This window comes from Erythrolamprus reginae, chromosome 8 (assembly GCF_031021105.1).
Source record: "Erythrolamprus reginae isolate rEryReg1 chromosome 8, rEryReg1.hap1, whole genome shotgun sequence".
In the NCBI taxonomy this organism is placed as follows: Eukaryota; Metazoa; Chordata; class Lepidosauria; order Squamata; family Dipsadidae; genus Erythrolamprus; species Erythrolamprus reginae.
In genome coordinates, this window is record NC_091957.1 from 11,392,195 (window position 1) to 11,415,728 (window position 23,534).

The following is a 23,534-nucleotide window of genomic DNA, read 5'->3' on the forward strand; positions in this document are numbered from 1 at the left end:
TCATTCATTCATTCATTCATTGGATTTGTATGCCGCCCCTCTCCGGAGACTCGGGGCGGCTAACAGCAATACTAAAACAGCATATAATAATAATCCAATACTAAAAACAGTTAAAAACCCATTATTATAAAACCAAACATACATACAGACATATCATGCATAAAATTGTAAAGGCCTAGGGGAAAGAGTATCTCAATTCCCCCATGCCTGGCGGCAGAGGGTGGGTTGAAAGGCAAAGAGGGTGGGGGCAATTCTAATCTCTGGGGGGAGCTGGTTCCAGAGGGCCGGGGCCGCCACAGAGAAGGCTCTTCCCCTGGGTCCTGCCAAGCGGCATTGTTTAGTTGACGGGACCCGGAGAAGACCCACTCTGTGGGAACTAACTGGTCGCTGGGATTCGTGCAGCAGAAGGCAGTCCCTGAGATAATCTGGTCCGGTGCCATGAAGGGCTTTATAGGTCGTAACCAACACTTTGAATTGTGACTGGAAACTGATCCAAGTACCAATTAAATAAATAAAATAAATAAATGTGGGAAAGCACAGAAGGAGAGCAAATACTTTTTCTCTCACTCCTTCTCGGGAGGAGTCCATCACTCTCTTTGAAAAGCTCCCACAGTTCAGGATGAGCGAGAGTTTAAAAAAAAAAGAGTTTGAAACCTCCAAGATAAACAAAACTGATGTGAGAAAGGTATGAACTTGGCAACTCCTGGACGAAGAAAAATTATAATAACTTGTTGGATATCAGCCAAGCATGTTACGAAAGAATACAAAGAGCCATGGCCAAATAAAGATGCAAACTTACCTCAGGGCCAGAGGCAAGATATAGCATCCCACAAGGATGCTTTGGAGACGAGCAGAGTTGAAAGGGACCTTGTAGGGTCATCTAGTCCCCCTCAAGCAGGAGGCCCTATACCAGTGATGGTGAACATTTTTTGCTTTGCGTGTGTTAGCACATGGTACATACAATGGTACATGGTACAAACAATGTCGGCTGGCGGGACCCAGGGAGAAGAGCCTTCTCTGTGGTGGCCCCAGCCCTTTGGAATCAACTCCCCACCCTCCTCGCCTTCCGTAAAATGCTGAAGACCCACGTTTGTCGCCAGGCATGGGGATAATTACCAACTTTCCCCCTTTTTTATTATGTATTTGGCCTTACTGTGTTATAGATTAGGTTGAATGTGTATGACTGCATAGTTAGGGGTTTTATTATGTTATTAACGCCTTCTTAAATGGATTTAATTTTTTATTATTAGATTTGTAATGTATTGCATTACTGTTATGCTGTGAGCCGCCCCGAGTCTTCGTAGAGGTGCGGCATACAAATCTAATAAACTATAACTAACTATAACTATAACTATGACCTACTTTGGGGTTGCCATATAGTAAACTAACAATGTTGGTCTATAAAAGTAAAGACTATATCTTTAAGAATTTTGACTGGTTGGCCATCAGAGGGCGCCAGCGCTGTTCCCTGTGTGGGGAGTTACTTTGAGATATTTTTGCTTGTAAGTCTGTATTATTCTTTGCTGTGTGCGGTTTGTAATCTATTGTTAATATTGTTGCTGGAGGCATCTGCACCAAAGACAAATTCCTGTGTGTACAATCACGCTTGGCCAATAAAGAATTCTATTTTCTGTCTATCTTCTATTTGTTTCTGCACAGTCCAAAATTTTTTTTGAGTGCATCCTCTTCAGATGATGAGCCCCCAATATTTCTCCCTTAGACTATCCACGATTGACCTCTCCAGGTTCCTAAGAGGTCAGTAAGGGGCGTGCATAAGTGCACTAGGGTGCCTTTCGTGCCCTGTCCAATTGTGTTACCTTTATCTCATATATCATACATATTTTCTTCCTTCATATATCTTCTCCTCTATTTTTATATATTTTCTTTATATATACAGTATATCCTTTCATATATCTTCTCCTCTATTTTTATATATTTTCTTTATAAAAAATATGACTTTAACAATCGAGTTGTCGAAGCGTGGAACTCATTACCGGACTCAATACAGTGGTCCTCGATCATCGCGAGGGTTCCGTTCCAGGACCCCTCGCGATGATCGATTTTTCGCGAAGTAGCGGTGCGGAAGTAAAAAACACCATCTGCGCATGCGCAGATGGTGTTTTTACTTCCACCCGCAGCAGCGAGGAGCCGAAGATTGGGGGTTTCCCCGCCGCCTCGCTGCTGCCGTTTATCCGCTGCGCGCGCCGCCGGGGCTTCCCCCCACCCACCCGGTTAGTGCTGTTGCTTCCCAGCTGGGAAGCGGGCCTCGCGCGCGCGCCGCAGGGGCTTCCCCCACCCACCCGGTTAGTGCTGTTGCTTCCCAGCTGGGAAGCGGGCCTCGCAGCGCGCGCCGCAGGGGCTTCCCCCACCCACCCGGTTAGTGCTGTTGCTTCCCAGCTGGGGAAGCGGGCCTCGCGCGCCTGCGCGCGCAGGGGCTTCCCCCACCCACCCGGTTAGTGCTGTTGCTTCCCAGCTGGGAAGCGGGCCTCGCGCGTGCGCGCCGCAGGGACTTCCCCCACCCACCCGGTTAGTGCTGTTGCTTCCCAGCTGGGAAGCGGGCCTCGCGCGCGTGCCGCAGGGGCTTCCCCCCACCCACCCGGTTAGTGCTGTTGCTTCCCAGCTGGGAAGCGGGCCTCGCGCGCGCGCCGCCGGGGGCTTCCCCCCACCCACCCGGTTAGTGCTGTTGCTTCCCAGCTGGGAAGCGGGCCTCGCAGCTGCGCGCCGCAGGGGCTTCCCCCACCCACGCCGGTTAGTGCTGTTGCTTCCCAGCTGGGAAGCGGGGCCTCAGCGCGCGCGCCGCAGGGGCTTCCCCCACCCACCACGGTTAGTGCTGTTGCTTCCCAGCTGGGAAGCGGGCCTCGCTGCGCGCGCCGCAGGGGCTTCCCCCACCCACCCGGTTAGTGCTGTTGCTTCCCAGCTGGGAAGCGGGCACTCGCGCGCGCGCCGCAGGGGGCTTCCCCCACCACCCGGTTAGTGCTGTTGCTTCCCAGCTGGGAAGCGGGCCTCGCGCAGCGGCGCCGCAGGGCTTCCCCCACCCACCCGGTTAGTGTTGTTGCTTCCCAGCTGGGAAGCGGGCCTCGCAGCGCGCACCGCAGGGGCTTCCCCCACCCACCCGGGTTAGTGCTGTTGCTTCCCAGCTGGGAGAGCAGGGCCTCGCTGCGCGCGCCGCAGGGGCTTCCCCCACCCACCCGGTTAGTGCTGTTGCTTCCCAGCTGGGGAAGCGGGCCTCGCGCGCGCGCCGCAGGGGCTTCCCCCACCCACCCGGTTAGTGTTGTTGCTTCCCAGCTGGGAAGCGGGCCTCGCGCGCGCACCGCAGGGGCTTCCCCCACCCACCGGTTAGTGCTGTTGCTTCCCAGCTGGGAAGCGGGCCTCGTCGCGGCGCGCCGCAGGTGGCTTCCCCCACCCCACCCGGTTAGTGCTTGTTGCTTCCCAGCTGGGAAGCGGGCCTCGCGCGCGCGCCGCAGCGGGCTTCCCCCACCCACCCGGTTAGTGTTGTTGCTTCCCAGCTGGGAAGCGGGCCTCGCGCGCCGCACCGCAGGGGCTTCCCCCACCCACCCGGTTAGTGCTGTTGCTTCCCAGCTGGGAAGCGGGCCTCGCCGCGCGCGCGCCGGGGCTTCCCCCACCCACCCGGTTGGTGTTGTTGCTTCCCAGCTGGGAAGCGGGCCCCGCGACGCGCGCCCACGCCTTTGCTCGCGCCACTTACCGGGGCAAGAGGGGGAAGACCCAGGGAAGCCGCTCAGCCGGTGGGGAAACTCCACCATCTACGCATGCGTGGCCATAGAAAATAAAGGCCACGCATTGCGCAGATGGTGTTGTTTACTTCCGGGTTGAAAACTCGCGATATAGCGTTTAGCGAACATCGAGATTCGCGAAACTCGAGGGATCACTGTAGTGTCAAACTCCCAACCCCAACATTTCTCCCTTAGACTCTCCACGATTGACCTCTCCAGGTTCCTAAGAGGCCAGTAAGGGGCGTATATAAGTGCACTGATGTGTCCTATCGTCCCCTGTCCAATTGTCTTTCCTTATCTCATATATCATATATATTGTCTCTTATTCTATATATATATATATAGTGATGCCTTGCCTTACAAACTTAATTGGTTCTGGGATGAGGTTCTAAGGTGAAAAGTTTGTAAGACGAAACAATGTTTCCCATGGGAATCAATGGAAAAGTGATTAATGCGTGCAAGCCAAAATTCACCCTTTTTGCCAGCCGAAGCACCTCGAAACCCCACCTCCGGACTCTTTATTTTGTGATGCTGCGATTTCACTGAGGCTCCCCTCGCTGGGAAACCCCACCTCCGGACTTCCGTTGCCAGTGAAGTGCCTGTTTTTGTGCTGCTGGGATTCCCCTGCAGCATCACAAAAACACGGAAGTCCGGAGGTGGGGTTTCCCATGGAGAGGAGCCTCAGGGGAATCCCAGCAGCGCAAAAATGGGTGCTTCGATGGCTACGGAGACGGAAGTCCGGAGGCGGGGTATCCAGCGGTGGCGGTGGGTTTGTAAGGTGAAAATAGTTTGTAAGAAGAGGCAAAAAAATCTTAAACCGCGGGTTTGTATACTCGAAAAGTTTGTATGACGAGGCTTTTGACTAAGCGAGGTATCACTGTAATATATATATATTATATTATATTATATCATATATATCCCTCCTTATCTCTTATCAAAAACTCTCTCCTCCCATCTATGTCTCTTCTTATTTACTTTCTTTATCGTTATATATATTACTTAACGTCTATTCTCTTCCATATGTATTGTTATATTGGACAAAGAATAAATAAATAAATAAATAAATAAAATAAATAAATATATTACTTCTAGTTCTATTCTTCTATATGTATTGTGCATTGGACTAAATAGATAGATAGATAGATAGATAGATAGATAGATAGATAGATAGATAATAATAAAATATTTCAATTTCTGTGCAAATGCAATTCTAGCTGACTCTTTTTCTAGAGTCTCCAGAATTCCTTGGGAAATTGGGTGCTTCGCCTTGCAACCGCTGCTTTCCTCTGGCATTGGGGTTGAGTCCCAAGCTCTCTCAAACCTGGGGTTCAGCACTTGGCTTTTCTACCCCCCCACCCCCACCACGAGGACTGAGTTTCTTTTAAGCAGGAGACGAGGAGGGTGTTTGCATAAAGGCTTGGCAGCTCTGGTAGATAAGGGGCCCACATTCCTGGTGGATTAGCCTATGGGGTCTGCTTTCGAAGCAGAACTCGGCCAGAAAATTGGAATTAAGTGGATTTGCAGGTAGCGGCCAGGATATATAGGCTGTGAAATCAGTCATTCCACCCCCGCCGCACAAAAAAGGAGCAGATTGCAAAAAAAGAGGCATAAACATTTCCTGAGGGGTTTCTTTGTGAACCTGCTGCAAACCTAGTGAATAGAATGTAAATACAGTGATACCTCGTCTTACGAACTTAATTGGTTCTGGGACGAGGTTCTTAAGGTGAAAGTTTGTAAGACGAAACAATGTTTCCCATAGGAATCAATGGAAAAGCGATTAATACGTGCAAGCCCAAAACTCGCCCCTTTTGCCAGCCGAAGCCCCGTTTTTGTGCTGCTGGGATTCCCACTGCGGCCCTCCCTATGGGAAACCCCACCTCTGGACTTCTGTGTTTTTGTGATGCTGCAAGGAGAAATCCCAGCAGGGGAATCCCAGCAGCGCAGAAACGGGTGGTTGGCTGGCAATGGAAGTCCAGAGATGGGGTTTCCCGTGAGGAGAGCCTCAGCAAAATTGCAGCATCGCAAAAAACACGAAGTCCTCAAAACCTCGCCTCCGGGACTTCCGTGTTTTTGTGATGCTGCGATTTCGCCGAGGCTCCCTTGCTGGGAAACCCCACCTCCAAACTTCCATTGCCAGCGAAGCGCCCGTTTTTGTGCTGCTGGGATTCACTGCAGCATCGCAAAAACATGGAAGCCGAGTGGGGTTTCCCATGGAGGTGAACCTCAGGACCCATCATGCAGCTTTTAAAAAGTGTAGAATAGAATAGAATAGAATAGAATACAATAGAGTACAATAGAGTAGACGGCTGTATACTGAATGAGTCAAAAAGAGGGCCATGAAAATATTTACTGACCCCTCGCATCTGTACATAAACTGTTTCAACTCCTACCCTCAAAACATCTAGACAGAGCACTGCACACCAAGACAACTAGCCACAATAACAGTTTTTTTCCCGAACGCCATCACTCTGCTAAACAAATAATTCCTCAACACTGTCTAACTATTTATTAAGTCTGCCCTATCTTTCTACTAGTTTTTCTCATCATTCACTATATCCTTTTCCTCCCACCTATGACTGTATGACTGTAACTCATTGCTTGTATCCTTATTTTTTTATTAATATTGTTTCCTCATATACTTATTTGGCCCCTATGGACAATCATTAAGTGTTGTATCTCATGATTCTTGACAAATGTATCTTTTTCTTTTATGTACGCTGAGAGCATCTGCACCAAGACAATTCCTTGTGGGTCCAATGACACTTGGCCAATAAAGAATTCTGTTCTAGGATATATACGGTATGTATAAATGAACCATCCCTCTCTTTTTGTAACAAAGGTGTGAACTGCAATGTGGAGATGATGAGTGTGACTCGGGGTCCCTGTTGCATGGTGGCACCTGCTCTGACCACATTGGCTACTTCACCTGTTCGTGCCTCCGGGCTACCAGGGAATCCAGAATGCGAAGTGATATTGATGAATGCCAAAAGCCAGCCTTGTCTTAACGGAGCTATCTGTGGGACCTGGTCAACAGGTGAGAACCTCAGCCTTGGGGACAATCTCAATGGCTTCCTCTGGTGCCCCGCTCCCTTCACCACCACCTGTAGGGCAAGACATCTACAGGTAATTATTCAAACCGCCCCAAAACAGGTTATCATAAAGCACCCCATTGCGAACGATTCAAGCTCAAGATTTCTCAACGCCTGGATTTCAAGCTCAAAACAGCAAGTGTTCGGAAACTTCAGATCGTGCAGAATGAGGCTGCGAGAGCAATCATAGGCTTTCCTAGATATGCCCATGTCTCATCAACACTCCATGGCCTGCACTGGCTGCCGATCAATTTCCAGTCACAATTCAAAGTGTTGGTTATGACCTATAAAGCCCTACATGGCATCGGACCAGAATACCTTCAGGACCGTCTTCTGCCGCACGAATCCCAGCGACCGATTAGGTCCCACAGAGTTGGCCTTCTCTGGGTTCCGTCGGCTAAACAATGTTGTCTGGCAGGGCCCAGGGGAAGAGCCTTCTCTGTGGTGGCCCCAGCCTTTTAGAGTCTCAACATCTTTTTTTGCATCGTGGTGACCAAAACTGACTGCAGCATTCCACGTGTGGCCTTACTAAGGCCTTGTAAAGTGGTATTAACCTTTCGCTTGATTTTGATTCTCTCTCTCTGTTGATGCAGCCTAGAACTGTGTGGCCTTTTTGGCAGCTGCTGCACATGGCTGTTTCCTATTTAAATGGTTGTCCACTAAGATGCCAAGATCCCTCTAACAGTTACTACTGTTGAGCAATGTACCACATATACTGTACCTTTGCATTTTCTTTTCCCTCTGTAGCTACCAGTGCGACTGTAGCAACACGGGCTTTGAAGGACAACATTGTGAGTTGGACATCTTGGAGTGTGCTTCCCAACCTTGCCAAAATGGAGCCTCTTGCTTTGAAGGAGCTGGATTTTACAGGTGTTCTTGCTGGCCAGGTAACCCAAATCTTTCTCTCATATCATCATCATATTTATTGCTTTCTCTTTGTCTCTCACTCTCTCCTTCCTTCTCTATTTCTCTCCCTCCCTTTTTCTTTCTCTCTCTCCCTCTCCCCCACTCTTTCAGTCCCTCCCTCTCTCACTTTCTCTCTCTCTCCCTCCTTCTCTTTCTCTCCCTCCCTCCCTCTTTCTTTCTTTTTCTTTCTCTCCCTCTCTCCCACTCTCTTTCTCTCCCTCCTCTCTCTCTCTCCCTCCTTCTCTCCCTCCCTCTTTTTCTTTCTATTTTTCTTTCTCTCTCCCTCTCCCCATCTCTCTCTCTTCCTCCTTCTTTCTCTTTCTCTCCCCCCTTTTCTTTCTCTCTCTCCCACTCTCTTTCTCTCCCTCCCTCTCTTCCTCCTTCTCTCTTTCCCTTTCTCTCCCCTTTTTCTTTCTCCCTCTCTCCCACTCTTTCTCTCCCTCTCTCCCTCTTCCTCCTTCTCTCTTTCTCTTTCTCTTCCCCCTTTTTCTTTCTCTCTCTCCCTCTCTCCCACTCTTTCTTTCCCTCCCTCTCTCCCTTCCTCCTCCTCTTTTTCTCTTTCTCCCCCTTTTTTTCTTTCTTTCTCTCTCTCTCCCTCTCTCCCACTCTTTCTCTCTCTCCCTCTCTCTCTTCCTCCTCCACTCTTTCTCTTTCTCCCCCCTCTTTTTCTTTCTCTCTCTCCCTCTCCCTCTCTCCCACTCTCTCTCCCTCCCTCCCCTTTGTTTTTGTTGTTATTAACATCATCATCATCACCATCATCTTTTGGATTGTCCTGGCATCAAACCTACTCAGACCTTGAATATAAACAAGAACCTGGTTGAATTGAGATGAGATCTTGCCTTCACTCAAAATTTCCGACTTTTCGCACATTCTCTCTTTGATCTCTGACCTTAGGGTACGTGGGAACACACTGCGAAGAAGATATCAATGAGTGTGCAACACACCCCTGCCTCAACGAGGGAGAGTGCTTCCAATTGTCCAATCGGAGCTACTACGGGAGACGTGCGGATTTCCCCGAGCAGTTTAGCTATGAAGCAGCCGCTGGTTTCATCTGTAGTTGTCATCTTGGTTTTGAAGGTGAGTCCTTTTCACTTGTTTGGGGATCCTTTGTGGGGTCTACAGGGCCGGGTGAAAAACAGGAAACAGGGCCGGAAAAGGCGGGGAGAAGCCTCCGTGGGGCCTCTCTAGGAATCTCCTGGGAGGAAACAGGGCCAAAAAAGGCAGGGAGAAGCCTCAGGGCCAGCAAAGGCAGGGAGAAGCCTCCGTGGGGCCTCTCTAGGAATCTCCTGGGAGGAAACAGGGCCAAAAAAGGCAGGGAGAAGCCTCAGGGCCAGCAAAGGCAGGGAGAAGCCTCCGTGGGGCCTTTCTAGGAATCTCCTGGGAGGAAACAGGGCCGGAAAAGGCATGGAGAAGCCTCCGTGGGGCCTCTCTAGGAATCTCCTGGGAAGAAAAAAGGCCTCCACCCTCCCTGTGGTTTCCCCAATCGCACACATTATTTGCTTTTACATTGATTCCTATAGGAAAAATTGCTACTTCTTACAAACTTTTCTGCTTAAGAACCTGGTCAGGGAACGAATTAAGTTTGTATGTAGAGATACCACTGTAAAATCTTCAGTGCTAACACAGATGACATTACCTAGCTGGGCAATGAAATTTTCATTCTTGTCCATGGGATCGTTTTGGATGGTTAAATGTGCCTTTAAATGCTGCTGAAGAACAGAGCTGGGCTTTTCAGAGGAGGGTGACTGTTGAGTTCATAAATTCAAGCCTGCTCGAGTTAGCGATCGATTGATCCTTAAAAATCAATGAGAACGTGCTCTGCTTTGCAATCCTCTTGAAGGAGAGACCTGTTCCGTGGACACTAATGAATGTGAATCTCAGCCGTGTCAGAATGAAGGGAGCTGCGTGGACTTGGTGAACAGCTATCGTTGTGACTGCCAGCCCGGATATTCAGGTAAATGGAAGGAAGGATGAGAGAAGGAAGAAGGAAGAATGGGAGAGAAACTGAAGATGGGAGAGAGAGAAGTCTTGTGGCTGGTGGGAGGAAAATTCTTATGGGTTTTTTATGTGACCAAAAGGTTTATCTCTGCTTTTTTTCCACTTACCTAATTTACTTACCTAACTTCTTTCTTTCTTCTTGAAAATTTTTTATTGGTTTTCAAATATATTTTGAAACAGACAAATAAATAAAACAACGAAAATAATAATTCTTTATTGGCCAAGTGTGATTGGACACACAAGGAATGTGTTTTTGGTGCAGATGCTCTCTGTGTACATAAAAGAAAAAGATACATTTGTCAAGAATCACGTGGTACAACAATGATTGTCATAGGGGTCAAATAAGCAATGAAAAAACAATCAATATTAATAAAAATCTTAGGATACAAGCAGCAAGTTACAGTCATACAGTCCTAAGTGGGAGGAAAAGGATGATAGGAAGGATGAGAAAAACTAATAGAAATAGAAGTGCAGATTTAGTAAAAAATCTGACAGTGTTGAGGGAATTATTTGTTTAGTAGAATAGAATAGACTTTTTATTGGCTAAGTGTGATTGGACACACAAGGAATTTGTCTTGGTGCATATGCTCTCAGCGTACATAAAATAAAATATACATTTGTCAAGAATCATGTGGTACAACACTTAATGATTGTCATAGCGATCAAATAAGCAATGAAGAAGCAATATTAATAAAAATCTTAGGATATAAGCAACAAGTTACAGTCATACAGTCAACGTGGGAGGAAATGGGTGATAGGAATGATGAGAAAAACTAGTAGAATAGAAGTGCAGATTTAGAGTGATGGCATTCGGGGAAAACCTGTTCTTGTGTCTAGTTGTTTTGGTGTGCAGTGCTCTGTAGCGACGTTTTGAGGGTAGGGGTTAAAACAGTTTGTGTCCAGGATGCGAGGGGTCAGTAAATATTTTCCCCGCACTCTTTTTGACTCGTGCAGTATCCAGGTCCTCAATGGAAGGCAGGTTGGCAGCAATTGTTTCTTCTGCAGTTCTGATTCTCCTCTGAAGTCTGTGTCGGTCCTGTTGGGTTGCAGAACCAAACCAGACAGTTATAGAGGTGCAGATGACAGACTCAATGATTCCTCTGTAGAACTGTATCAGCAGCTCCTTGGGCAGTTTGAGCTTCCTGAGCTGGGGCGTATCTACTTTATGTACCCTGCTTCCCCTCTGATTTCTTTTTCTCTATCCATTTGTAAAATAAGTTACAAACCTCAGGAAATTCTGAATCTTCTTTGTCATTTACCATGGTCTTTCGAGACTGAAGGATGCCAGTGCAATGTAGTTTATATAATCCCACCTCTCAATCTCACTCTTTTTAAATCTTCTTTAGTTTTATTTAGCAATTGAGTGTAATTTAACTCTTTTAAAGATGAATATCTGTTGTGAGCCATAACCCCAAGTTTTTTATTTTTGGTTCTATCTGTAACCCCGTCGGTTTGTTTTTGATCGTATTTACAATTTTTGGTTAATATTTTAGTTTTAGTTTTATTAATTTTAAATCCGGCAATTTTGCCATATTCCTCTAATTCCTTTTATAAGTAAGTGACTGATTCTGTTGGGTCCTCTAAGAAGAAGACGAGACCATCTGCAAAAGCTTGAACTTTATATTCTTGTGTTTTGATTTTTGTTTTTAATATTTGTTCATTACTCCGAATCCTATTTAGTAGCAATTAAATTGATAGAATGAATATTAATGGAGAGAGAGTGGGCAACCCTGTCTTGCCCCCTTTCCAATTTCCAATTGCTCTGTTATAGAAACATAGAAACATAGAAGACTGACGGCAGAAAAAGACCTCATGGTCCATCTAGTCTGCCCTTTTACTATTTCCTGTATTTTATCTTACAATGGATATATGTTTATCCCAGGCATGTTTAAATTCAGTTACTGTGGATTTCCCAACCACGTCTGCTGGAAGTTTGTTCCAAGGATCTACTACTCTTTCAGTAAAATAATATTTTCTCATGTTGCCTTTGATCTTTCCCCCAACTAACTTCAGATTGTGTCCCCTTGTTCTTGTGTTCACTTTCCTGTTAAAAACACTTCCCTCCTGAACCCTATTTAACCCTTTAACATATTTAAATGTTTCGATCATGTCCCCCCTTTTCCTTCTGTCTTCCAGACTATACAGATTGAGTTCATTCAGTCTTTCCTGATACGTTTTATACTTAAGACCTTCCACCATTCTTGTAACCCGTCTTTGGACCCGTTCAATTTTGTCAATATCTTTTTGTAGGTGAGGTCTCCAGAACTGAACACAGTATTCCAAATGTGGTCTCACCAGCGCTCTATATAAGGGGATCACAATCTCCCTCTTCCTGCTTGTTATACCTCTAGCTATGCAGCCAAGCATCCTACTTGCCTTTCCTACCGCCCGACCACACTGCTCACCCATTTTGAGACTGTCAGAAATCACTACCCCTAAATCCTTCTCTTCTGAAGTTTTTGCTAACACAGTTGTGTCACCTTGCTTTTTGGTTTGTGTAGATGGCATTTATCATATTTTCAAAATTTATCCCTAATTTAACCTCTTGTTTCTAAGGACCAGATAGCTCTGAAACACTGACTCTTGGGAAGACGGTTTCTAAAATATTATGAGGCTGCCATCTTGTGGGAAAGATGAGAAATCTGAAAGTTTAAGAAAACCTGGCAGAGAGCTTTCTTAAATAGAAAGTTAAGAAATAGAAGTAGTGAGAGATTCTATTTTCCTGGAACCCCACCACTGATGGGGATTGCAGGCAACAAATTAAAAGACATTTGCTCCTGGGGAGGAAAGCTATGCGAATATAGACATGCACACAAACACACATGCGCACAGGCTTTTGTGAAGCCTGCAGGTGAAAAAAAATGCCCAAATGGGCAAACCGGAAGTTTGGGGAAATGCACTTTTGCTGTTGTATTGATTTTTGTACTCCAGAAAGTTCAGGGAAGCTTAAAAACACACAACAGGCAAACTGGAAATTCACAGGTACAAATTTCAGACACACAAACGTTTGAAAATTCAAACCAATGTTCTTTATAATGAAAATTCATTTAAATTAAGCCCTCTTTTGGTATAGCAAAGAGCACTCGTCTCCAAACAAACTGGTAATTTGTACAAGTCCCTTATCAGTTCTGTGATACTTAGCTTGCAGCTGTGAGGCAATTCACAGCCCTTCTTCTTTCACAAAGTGAAACACACTTTGCTCTGGTTTAGTTTCAAAGCGGGGGAAAAGCAATACACCAAGGTCGAAGTCAGCAAAGCAGTCACGAAACACAACGATCAGATAATCCTCCACAATGGCCAAACCCACAGGCTGCTATTTATAGCAGCCTCACTAATGACCACAGCCCCACCCAACCACAGGTGGCCTCATTTTCTTTGATAATAATCTCTCAGTTGTTGTTGCCTATGCATCGCTCTCCGCATGCGTGGCTGTATCATTAACTCTTGTTCTGAATCCAAGGAGGAGCTAGATAATTGATCTCCTTCTGAGCTGTCTGTCATGCTCTCCTCCTCCCTGTCACTCATGTCTTCTTGGTCAGAGGAGCCTTCATCAGCAGATTCCACCGGGGGCAAAACAGGCCTGCAGCATGTGGATGTCTCCCCCACATCCACAGTCCTTGGGGCAGGAGCTGGGCCAGAGCTAACCACAACAACAGGCAAACTGGAAATTTGAAAAACACACTTCTGGTTTGCCCATTGTGCTGGTTTTGCACTCTGGGGCTTCAGGAACCCCCCAGAGGGCAAAAAACAGCACAACGGCAAATCGGAAGTGCATTTTTCTGAACTTCCAGTTGGTCCGTTGGGCAGGTTTTTTGCCTCCCAGACTTCAGGGAAGCTTCCTAAAAGTGTCCAGAAGACAAAATGGCCTTTCCCAAGGCCGAAAATCAGCTGGCTAGCGCGCACATGTGCACTGGAGCTGAAAACATGAAGTCTCATGTGCCCTCCGATATGGCTCTGCGTGCCAACTGTGGCACAACTGCAAACTGGTTCACCATCACAGCCCTATACCATTTCAAACAGGTCAAGTCTCTTCTTCAAAACCTCCGGTGATGCATCACCCACAACGTCTGGTGGCAAGCTGTTCCACTGGTTAACTCTCCTCACTGTTAGGAAATTTCTCCTTAATTCCAGGTTGATTCTTTCCTTGGTAAGTTTCCATCCGTTGCTACTTGTCCTGCCTTCAGATGCTTTGGAGAATAATTTGACCCCACTGCTCTTTAGGCCAACCCTTCAAATACTGGAATCCTGCTATCACGTCTCCCCCTAGTCCTCATTTTCTCTAGACGGGTCAAACATAGAAACATAGAAGGTTGACGGCAGAAAAAGACCTCATGGTCCATCTAGTCTGCCCTTATACTATTTCTTGTATTTTATCTTACAATGGATATGTGTTAATCCCAGGCATGCTTAAATTCAGTTACTGTGGATTTACCAACCACGTCTGCTGGAAGTTTGTTCCAAGGATCTACTACTCTTTCAGTAAAATAATATTTTCTCATGCTGCCTTTGATCTTTCCCCCAATTAACTTCAGATTGTGTCCCCTTGTTCTTGTGTTCACTTTCCTATTAAAAACACTTCCCTCCTGAATCTTATTTAACCCTTTAACATATTTAAATGTTTCGATCATGTTCCCCCCTTTTCCTTCTGTCCTCCAGACTATACAGATTGAGTTCATGAAGTCTTTCCTGATACGTTTTAGGCTTAAGACCTTCCACCATTCTTGTAGCCCGTCTTTGGACCCGTGCCATTTTGTCAATATCTTTTTGTAGGTGAGGTCTCCAGAACTGAACACAGTATTCCAAACGTGGTCTCACCAGCACTCTATATAAACGGGATCATAATCTCCCTCTTCCTGCTTGTTATACCTCTAGCTTTGCAGCCAAGCATCCTACTTGCTTTCCCTACCGCCAACCCAAATCCTGCAACCATTCTTCATATATATTTTAGTCCCCGGGCCTTTAGTTGCTTTTCTTTGCACATTTTCCTCAGTCTCAACATTGAATGGGAAAGGTCCAGTATGATGGTATGAGGTCAGATATTGATTTAGTTGGTCCTGCTAAGACAGAGGTCTCCAAACTTGACGACCATAGTTCCCTCTAAGCTGAGCAGTGAGCAATCGCTCACTTAAAAATCATCATCAACTCAGAGTTTTCCAAACCTGCCCAGAAGCCGAGAGGGAAAGAGTGAGAGGGAAGGAGAGAGAGAGGAAGAGAGGAAGAGAGAGAAACAGATAGAAAAAAGAGAGGAAGGAAAAGAGAAAGAAAAAGAATGGGAGTAAGGAAGAGAGAAAGAAAATCAAAATCTAGTTTGAAACTAGCTCAACTATTTAAGTGGCATTTGGATATTGATAGAGTTGCCCTATTATGAGCTCACTGTTATAGACACACAGTACAGTATTTTATTTTGAAATTCTCTGAGGCAAAACAGGGTGGGTTTTTTGTTTGTTTGTTTGTTTGTTTGTTCGTTCGTTCGTTCGTTCGTTCGTTCGTTCATTCATTCATTCATTCATTCATTCATTCATTTATTATTTCTGTGCCGCCCAGTCCCGAAGGGACTGCTGCTCAGACACTATACTTTTCCGCCCACCCCCCCAAAAAATTAGAGGGAACACTGTTGACAACCTTAAGACTTGTGGACTTCAATTCCCAGAATTCTGGGAGTTGAAGTCCACAAGTCTTAAAGTTGCCCAGTTTGGGGACCCTTAAGGAGAGTCTTCCTAGCCAGCCCTGGCTTCAGCTTGTTCCTCTGCCGGCCGAAATGGGCCTGCAGGCTCCCCTCCCATTCCCAGCTGTAAGACGGGAAGGGAGGGCACCCAAGACCAGCAGGCTCTCCTGCATAGGCCCATCTCCCACTCCCTTTGCAGGGGAGGGCGGTAGGCAGACATCCATCTGGGACAGAAGCCAGCTGGAAGATTTAAAGCCTGAGATGGATTAGACCGAGGGAGCAGCCCGCCGCCACAGGGCCAAGAACAGCCCTTGTTTTGCACTGGGCTTCGTCTCCGAAGAGGCCCATTGCGTGTGTGTGCCTGGCACCCAGGAGTTGAAACAAACCGTGTTCCGGTCCAACCCAGCTGTGGCTCAGCCCTTTCGGCGTTTTCCTCTCGGGAGCAAAATCGCCCGTGCCGGCAGGGGGAATGGCCATGAACCTTTTGCTGGCTGGCATCTTCCTGGGTGGGTTTTCTCATCTGCTGGCAGGTAATGATAAACCCGTCTCTTCCTTTGGGGTGGTGGGTCTGTGGATTCCTCTATGGATCGGTGGGCAATGCTTCTTGTTTTTGGGGAGGTTTTCTGTAGCGGGTGTCGCTGCTAAGCCTTGGAACGGTGGAGCCGTTTGGGCTTCACACTCAAGTGAGCTTGGAGCTTCTTCTGTTTATGGGGCTACCTTTGAAAAGTGTTCGGAAACTTCAGATCGTGCAGAATGCAGCTGCAAGAGCAATCATGGGCCTTCCCTAAATATGCCCACGTCACACCAACACTCCGCAGTCTGCATTGGTTGCCGATCAATTTCCGGTCACAATTCAAAGTGTTGGTTATGACCTATAAAGCCCTTCATGGCATCGGACCAGAATATCTCTGGGACCACCTTCTGCCGCACGAATCCCAGCGACCGGTTAGGTCTCACAGAGTTGGCCTTCTCCGGGTCCCATCGACCCAAGGGAAGAGCCTTCGCTGTGGCGGCCCCGACCCTCTGGAATCAGCTCCCCCCGGAGATTAGGATTGCCCCCACCCTCCTTGCCTTTTGTAAACTCCTTAAAACCCACCCCTGCCGTCAGGCATGGGGGAATTCAGATTCTTAAATGCAAGAAGAAGATCATGTCAAGAATGAATGCCACCATCCATCTTGATGAAGGCGGATTGAATAGAAAAACAATTGACCAGGAACAATACACATACTGGTTACGTTGAGTTTGGGGAAGGTCATAGAAAGAGAATGAATAAGGATTGGTTCCTAAAATAAATATATATATAAAAGAGGGAATTTGGCTGAGAGACTAAGCAAAGGACTGTGAGATAAAGAAATGCAAAATGAGGTGGCAAGAAAGAATGCAGGAGAACCAGAGATGCCCAGGATAGAAAAGCATAAACAATTTAGCTATGTTTGTTTTCCTTTCCTTTTTCTTATCTCCGTCCTTACATCTTTACTCCACTCCAGTGTTCCCTCTAATTTTTTTGGGGGGTGGGCGGAAAAGTATAGTGTCTGAGCGGCAGTCCCTTTGGGACTAGGCGGCACAGAAATAATAAATAAACAAATAAACAAACAAACAAACAAACAAACAAACAAACAAACAAATAAAAAACCCACCCAGTTTTGCCTCAGAGAATTTCAAAATAAAATACTGTACTGTGTGTCTATAACAGTGAGCTCATAATAGGGCAACTCTATCAATATCAAAATGCCACTTAAATAGTTGAGCTAGTTTCAAACTAGATTTTGATTTTCTTTCTCTCTTCCTTACTCCCATTCTTTTTCTTTCTCTTTTCCTTCCTCTCTTTTTTATATCTGTTTCTCTCTCTTCCTCTCTCTCTCCTTCCCTCTCACTCTTTCCCTCTCGGCTTCTGGGCAGGTTTGGAAAACTCTGAGTTGATGATGATTTTTAAGTGAGCGATTGCTCACTGCTCAGCTTAGAGGGAACTATGCTCCACTCCACCCCAAAGGGAGCAACAGTGGGGTGGGAACCATGGGGTGCAGTGCTGATCGATCAAAATCTTCTGTCTGTCTGATGAAGGGAAGGAATTTTATTTATTTAAATTTTATTTATTTATTAAATTTGTATGCCGCCCCTCTCCGTAGACAGCAGACATTCCCAGCAGACAGACGGACGTGTGTGTTGGCTTAATGCAGGGGATCTTCAAACTTGGTCACTTTAAGACTTGTGGACTTCAAGTCCCAGAATTCTCCCACCAACTGTGCAAGCAGGAGACTCAGGGATGGGCTGCTGTCTGGACTGGGGGGGGGGAACAGCGGGGTAGCAAAAATGGAGCTCCACCCCAGAGCACCCAATTTGCACCGAAAGATGTTGAAAGAAAATGCAGGGCAACCTCTGCGCTCTCCCCGAAAGCGTTTGAAAACTCCAAAGCTGGCGATTCTGCTACAAACAAAAGTGTCTAGGAATAATAATAATACAGTGATCCCTCTATTATCGCGAGGGTTCCGTTCCAAGACCCCTCGCGATAATCGATTTTTCACGATGTAGGGTTGCGGAAGTAAAAACACCATCTGCGCATACGCGCCCTTTTTTCTATGGCCACGCATGCGTAGATGGTGGAGTTTGCGTTCCCCGCCGCCCACGCAAAGGGGAAACCCCGATTCGGCTCCTCGCTGCTGCTGCGCTACCGAGCAGATCAGCTGCTGGGCAGCCGAAGGAACCTTCCCTGGGTCTTCCCCCTCTTGCTGGCGGGCGGGTGAGCGGCGGGCATCAGCGAGGAGCCGGGGTTTCCCCTTTGCGTGGGCGGCCGGGAAGACCCAGGTTGGGGGTTCGGGGGGGTGCTGGGAAGCCCCCCAGGCCGGCTGCAACCTTTTAAAACAGCCGCGCCGCTTCCCAGCTGACTCCCGAAGCCAAACCCGGAAGTGGGTTTTTTTAATTAATATTTTTTTAAAAATCGCGATATAGCGTTTCGCGAAGGTCGAGATCGCGAAACTCGAGGGATCACTGTAATAATAATAATAATAATAATAATAATAATAATAATAATAATAACAACAACAATAATAAATAATAATAATAACAAACTACGGTGTATCTAATTTTATTCATTCATTCATTCATTCATTTATTAGATTTGTATGCCGCCCCTCTCCGGAGACTCGGAGTGGCTCACAATGACAGAACAATACAAATCCAATAGTTAAAAACAATTTAAACCCCTTAATATAAAAAAACAATCATATGTCTCATACAAACCATACGTAAAGCGGAAACGAAGTTGGCCTTCCCTTGCAAAGAGAACATCCTTACTCCCTTCTTCCAAGGACTCCCGCCCCCGAGTCTCCTTCCTCCCGCAAACCTGGATTGGAAAGAATTTCCTGGAACGTTCCAGCTCATTTTATTCTTGCTGACAGAAAATGCCTTTCAGCAGATTCTTTTATTTCCATAAAAAAAGGGGACAGTCATTTTTGGAGTCTTTATTTATTTATTAGATTTGTATGCCGCCCCTCTCCGTAGACTCAGGGCGGCTCACAGCCACAATAAAAAACAATGTACAACAAATCTAATAATTTAAAAAAACACTAAAAACCCCATTATTAAAAGCAAACATACACAAACATACCATGCATAAACTGTATAGGCCTGGGGGAGATGTCTCTTGGCTGGAGCAAAGGAATATCTCAATGGAAGAGAAGTCGGCATTGTAACAGATCTGGAAGGGACCTTGGAGGTCTTCTAGTCCAGCCCCCTGCTCAAGCAGATCCCATATTTCAAACAAGTATTTATTTATTTATTTATTTATTTATTTATTTATTTATTTATTTATTTATTATTTAGATTTGTATGCCGCCCCCTCCGCAGATTTAGCTGTCCAATCTCTTTTTAGCTGTCCAATCTCTTTTTAAAAACCTCCAGTGATTAAGCACCCTCAATTTCTTGTGGCAAGCTGTTCCACTGGTTGATTGTCTTCACTGTTAGGAAGTTTCTCCTTAACTCCAGGTTGCTTCTCTCCTTGATTAGTTTCCATCCATTGTTTCTTCGGAGAGGGGCGGCATACAAATCTAATAAATTATAATAATAATAATAATAATAATAATAATTATTATTATTATTATTATTAAAATAAATAAAATAAATAAAATAAATAAAATAAATAAAATAAATAAAATAAATAAAATAAATAAAATAAATAAAATAAATAAAATAAATAAAATAAATAAAATAAATAAAATAAATAAAATAAATAAAATAAATAAAATAAATAAAATAAATAAAATAATAATAATAATAATAATAATAATAATAATAATAATATCAAGTCTCCTCTCAATCTTCCCCTTTGCAGACTAAACATCCCTAGATCCTTTAACTGTTCCTCATAGGACATGGTTTCCACACCATTCACCATCCTCGTAACTCTCCTTTGAACTTGCTCTAGTTTATCAATGTCCTTTTTAAATTGGGCCCCCCAGAACTGAACACAATATTCCAAGTGTGGTCGTACCAAAGTCATGTAGAGAGGAATAATTACTTCATGTGAGCAAGATTCTATGCTCCTCTTGATGCATCCCAGGATTGTGTTTGTCTTTTTTGCAGCGGCTTCACACTGTCCACTCATGTTTAATCTGTGATCTACCAATACACCTAGGTCCTTCTCACCTGGGCTGCTGCTCAGACATATTCCTTCCATTCTATGTGTGCTGTTTTCATTATCTTTGCCCAGATGTAGGATCTTGCATTTCTCTCTGTTAAATACCATTCTCTAAGTTTCAGCCCATTGTTCAAGCTTGTCTAGATCTTTTTGAATCCTATCTCCATCGATTCTTTATCTCAGCTACTCTTCCAAGGTGTGTAGGGAAGGTTTGCCTATTTGCCGATGACTCTAAAGTGTGCAATAGGGTTGATATTCCTGGAGGGATCTGTAATATGGTAAACGATTTAGCTTTACTAGATAAATGGTCAAAGCAATGGAAACTGCAATTTAATGTTTCCAAATATAAAATAATGCACGGGGAAAAGGAATCCTCAATCTGAGTATTGCACTGGCAGTTCTGTGTTAGCAAAAACTTCAGAAGAGAAGGATTTAGGGGTAGTGATTTCTGACAGTCTCAAAATGGGTGAGCAGTGTGGTCGGGCGGTAGGAAAAGCAAGTAAGATGCTTGGCTGCATAGCTAGAGGTATAACAAGCAGGAAGAGGGAGATTGTGATCCCCTTATATAGAGTGCTGGTGGGACCACATTTGGAATACTGTGTTCAGTTCTGGAGACCTCACCTACAAAAAGATATGGACAAAATTGAACGGGTCCAAAGACGGGCTACAAGAATGGTGGAAGGTCTTAAGCATAAAACATATCAGGAAAGACTTCATGAACTCAATCTGTATAGTCTGGAGGACAGAAGGAAAAGGGGGGACATGATCAAAACATTTAAATATGTTAAAGGGTTAAATAAGGTTCAGGAGGGAAGTGTTTTTAAAAGGAAAGTGAACACAAGAACAAGGGGACACAATCTGAGGTTAGTTGGGGGAAAGATCAAAAGCAACTTGAGAAAATATTATTTTACTGAAAGAGTAGTAGATCCTTGGAACAAACTTCCAGCAGACGTGGTTGGTAAATCCACAGTAACTGAATTTAAACATGCCTGGGATAAACATATATCCATTGTAAGATAAAATACAGGAAATAGTATAAGGGCAGACTAGATGGACCATGAGGTCTTTTTCTGCCGTCAGACTTCTATGTTTCTATGTGACTTGGCTTCCTTGGGCAGGCCCAGTTGTGAGGAGACTTGATAAGGTGCCAGCAACAGATCTTCTCCACCGTGGCAAACAAACAAAGACAGAATCAAAACATGGTTTCCCAGGGGGGGAGGAACACCATCCTTAATTATCCCCCAATGAGGGAGCCTGAGAAGCTATGGGGGATTAATTTGACATTGGGTAGAAGTGCAGGGCTTGGAGGTAATCTCACTCCCCAACCTGGGTTTAAGGCGTGTCGGCTTCGGAGAACCTTATTTTTGGAACGAGAGTTTTATTAGAACAAGGGAAGTTATTTCCCTTTCTGAAAGGAGGTCCAATGGGAACAGGGGGGGCGGGGGGTAAATGTTTACACTTTGCCTCTTCCAATTGTTAAAAAAACATGACTAGGGGAGATAACTCTACGGTATTGTAAAGCTGCATTTCAGAAACTTGCAAGTGTGATAAATATAAATCTCTCACCGTTCTTTCTCCACCTATTTTATTTTATTTTATTTTTATTTTATTGATTGATTGATTTTTATGCCGCCTTTCTCCTTAGACTCACGGCGGCTTACAACATGTTAGCAATAGCACTTTTTAAACAGAGCCAGCCTATTGCCCCCACAATCCGGGTCCTCATTTTACCCACCACGGAAGGATGGAAGGCTGAGTCAACCTTGAGCCGGTGATGAGATTTGAACCGCTGACCTTCAGATCTACAAGTCAGCTTCAGTGGCCTGGAGTACAGCACTCTACCTGCTGCGCCACCCCGGCTTCTTATGCAGCTGGGGGTGGGATAGAATAGAATAGAATGTAGAATAGAATAGAATGTAGAGGAGAGGAGGAGAAGAGAAGAGAATAGAGAGTAGAGTGTAGAGGAGAGGAGGGTAGAACAAACAGAACAGAACAGAATGGAACATCTGGTGGCAAGCTGTTCCACTGGTTAATTGTCCCCACTGTTTGGAAGTTTCTCCATAATTCCAAGTTTGCGTCTCTCCTTGATCAGTTTCCATCCATTGTTTCTTGTTCTACCTTCTGCTGCTTTGGAAAGTAAGTTTCCCCCTCTGATTTGTGGTAGTTTCACTTTTGTGTCACTGTGTATACTTGTGCAAACTCAAAAGCGTAACTTTCCTTGCCCTCTCCCTTGTCTGCTAGGGATCGAGTGCGCCAACGAGATAGACGAATGTGAAGACGGCCCTTGTGAAAACGGAGGTACCTGCGAAGACACCGTCGCGGACTACATCTGCCATTGCCTCTCCGACCCTGATGGCGTAGCCTGGGGCGGGAAGAACTGCTCCGTGGAGCTTACGGGGTGCAAGACTCACCGCTGCCAAAATGGGGCGTCGTGTCTCCCCACTTTCCAATCAGAGGTCCACGGCTACCTGTGCCAGTGTCCTCACGGATTCTATGGGCCCACCTGCTCCGCCCCAACCACCTTCTCCCTCACGGACAACGGCTACCTTTTAATCAACGCATCTGCAGATGATAAGAACGTAAGTGGCCACGGAGCCAGCGTGGCTCTCCGTTTCCGGACCACTCTTCTCAACGGCCTCCTTTTCTACCGAGGCCACCAAACCGAGCACCTGCTCCTGGAACTCTATGCGGGCCTTCTACAAGTGATGCTCTTGACCCAGGAAGCCAACGTATCTTTCACGCTGGAGGCACTGCCGGTCAATGATGGCCATTGGCACAAAGTCGAAGTTTCTTTGCAAGAATCTCTCGAATTCAAGCTGTGGCATGAGGCTTGCCAAGGAGGCCTCTGCCTGTTCAGCCATCCCCTCGGCGATGCTGTTTCTCTCCTGCCCTCCTTTCTGAATATATACGTCGGTGGAGTTGAGGAGACGTTAATGGTCAACTGCACGGGGCATTTCACCGGATGCCTGGAAGACCTGCAGATTGACTCTAAGATACTCCTACCGGAGGACGTAGAAGGTCTACAGCTTCCTGGGTTTCAACTGGGTTGTGAGAGGACGGAATGGTGTCAATCTCAGCCCTGTTCCCACGGCGGTCAATGCGTTGACGTCTGGACGGACTTCTTTTGTCACTGTTCCCGGCCTTACGAAGGGCACAATTGCTCCTACGGTGAGTAGCACGACAGGGCTCTGATTCACCTCCTTGAGAGAGCAGGAAGTTGGGTAAGATCTTCAGCTCATGTGGAGGCTCTGGGAGGGTCTCTAGGGGGCAGGGGTAAGCTGTTTTCACCTTCCCCAGGCTCTGAGAAAGCCTGGGGAGGGTGAAAAACAGGCCTACTGGGCCCACCGGAAACCAGGAAATGAAGGCCTTTCGAGTCTCGGGAGGGCCAAAGATGGGCCTACCAGAAGTCTTGAAACAGGCCATTTCCACCCTCCCCAGGCTCCAGAGAGGCCTGCTAGGCCCAAAACGGGGAGCAAGGAGTTGTGCCCGCATACCTGAGGGGTGGGGCGGG

The 23,534-nt window shown here is 46.0% G+C and overlaps 1 protein-coding gene across 1 annotated transcript in view; it reads left to right on the forward strand.

Moving 5' to 3' along the window:
• The window catches only part of CRB2 (crumbs cell polarity complex component 2), a 54,988-nt gene that overhangs the window by 20,246 nt on the left and 11,208 nt on the right, over window positions 1–23,534 (forward strand). The window contains 8 exon segments of the mRNA XM_070758857.1: window positions 6,571–6,588; window positions 6,591–6,667; window positions 6,669–6,747; window positions 6,750–6,765; window positions 7,568–7,707; window positions 8,621–8,803; window positions 9,567–9,680; window positions 22,265–23,191. Coding sequence (XP_070614958.1) covers window positions 6,571–6,588; window positions 6,591–6,667; window positions 6,669–6,747; window positions 6,750–6,765; window positions 7,568–7,707; window positions 8,621–8,803; window positions 9,567–9,680; window positions 22,265–23,191 — 1,554 coding nt within the window.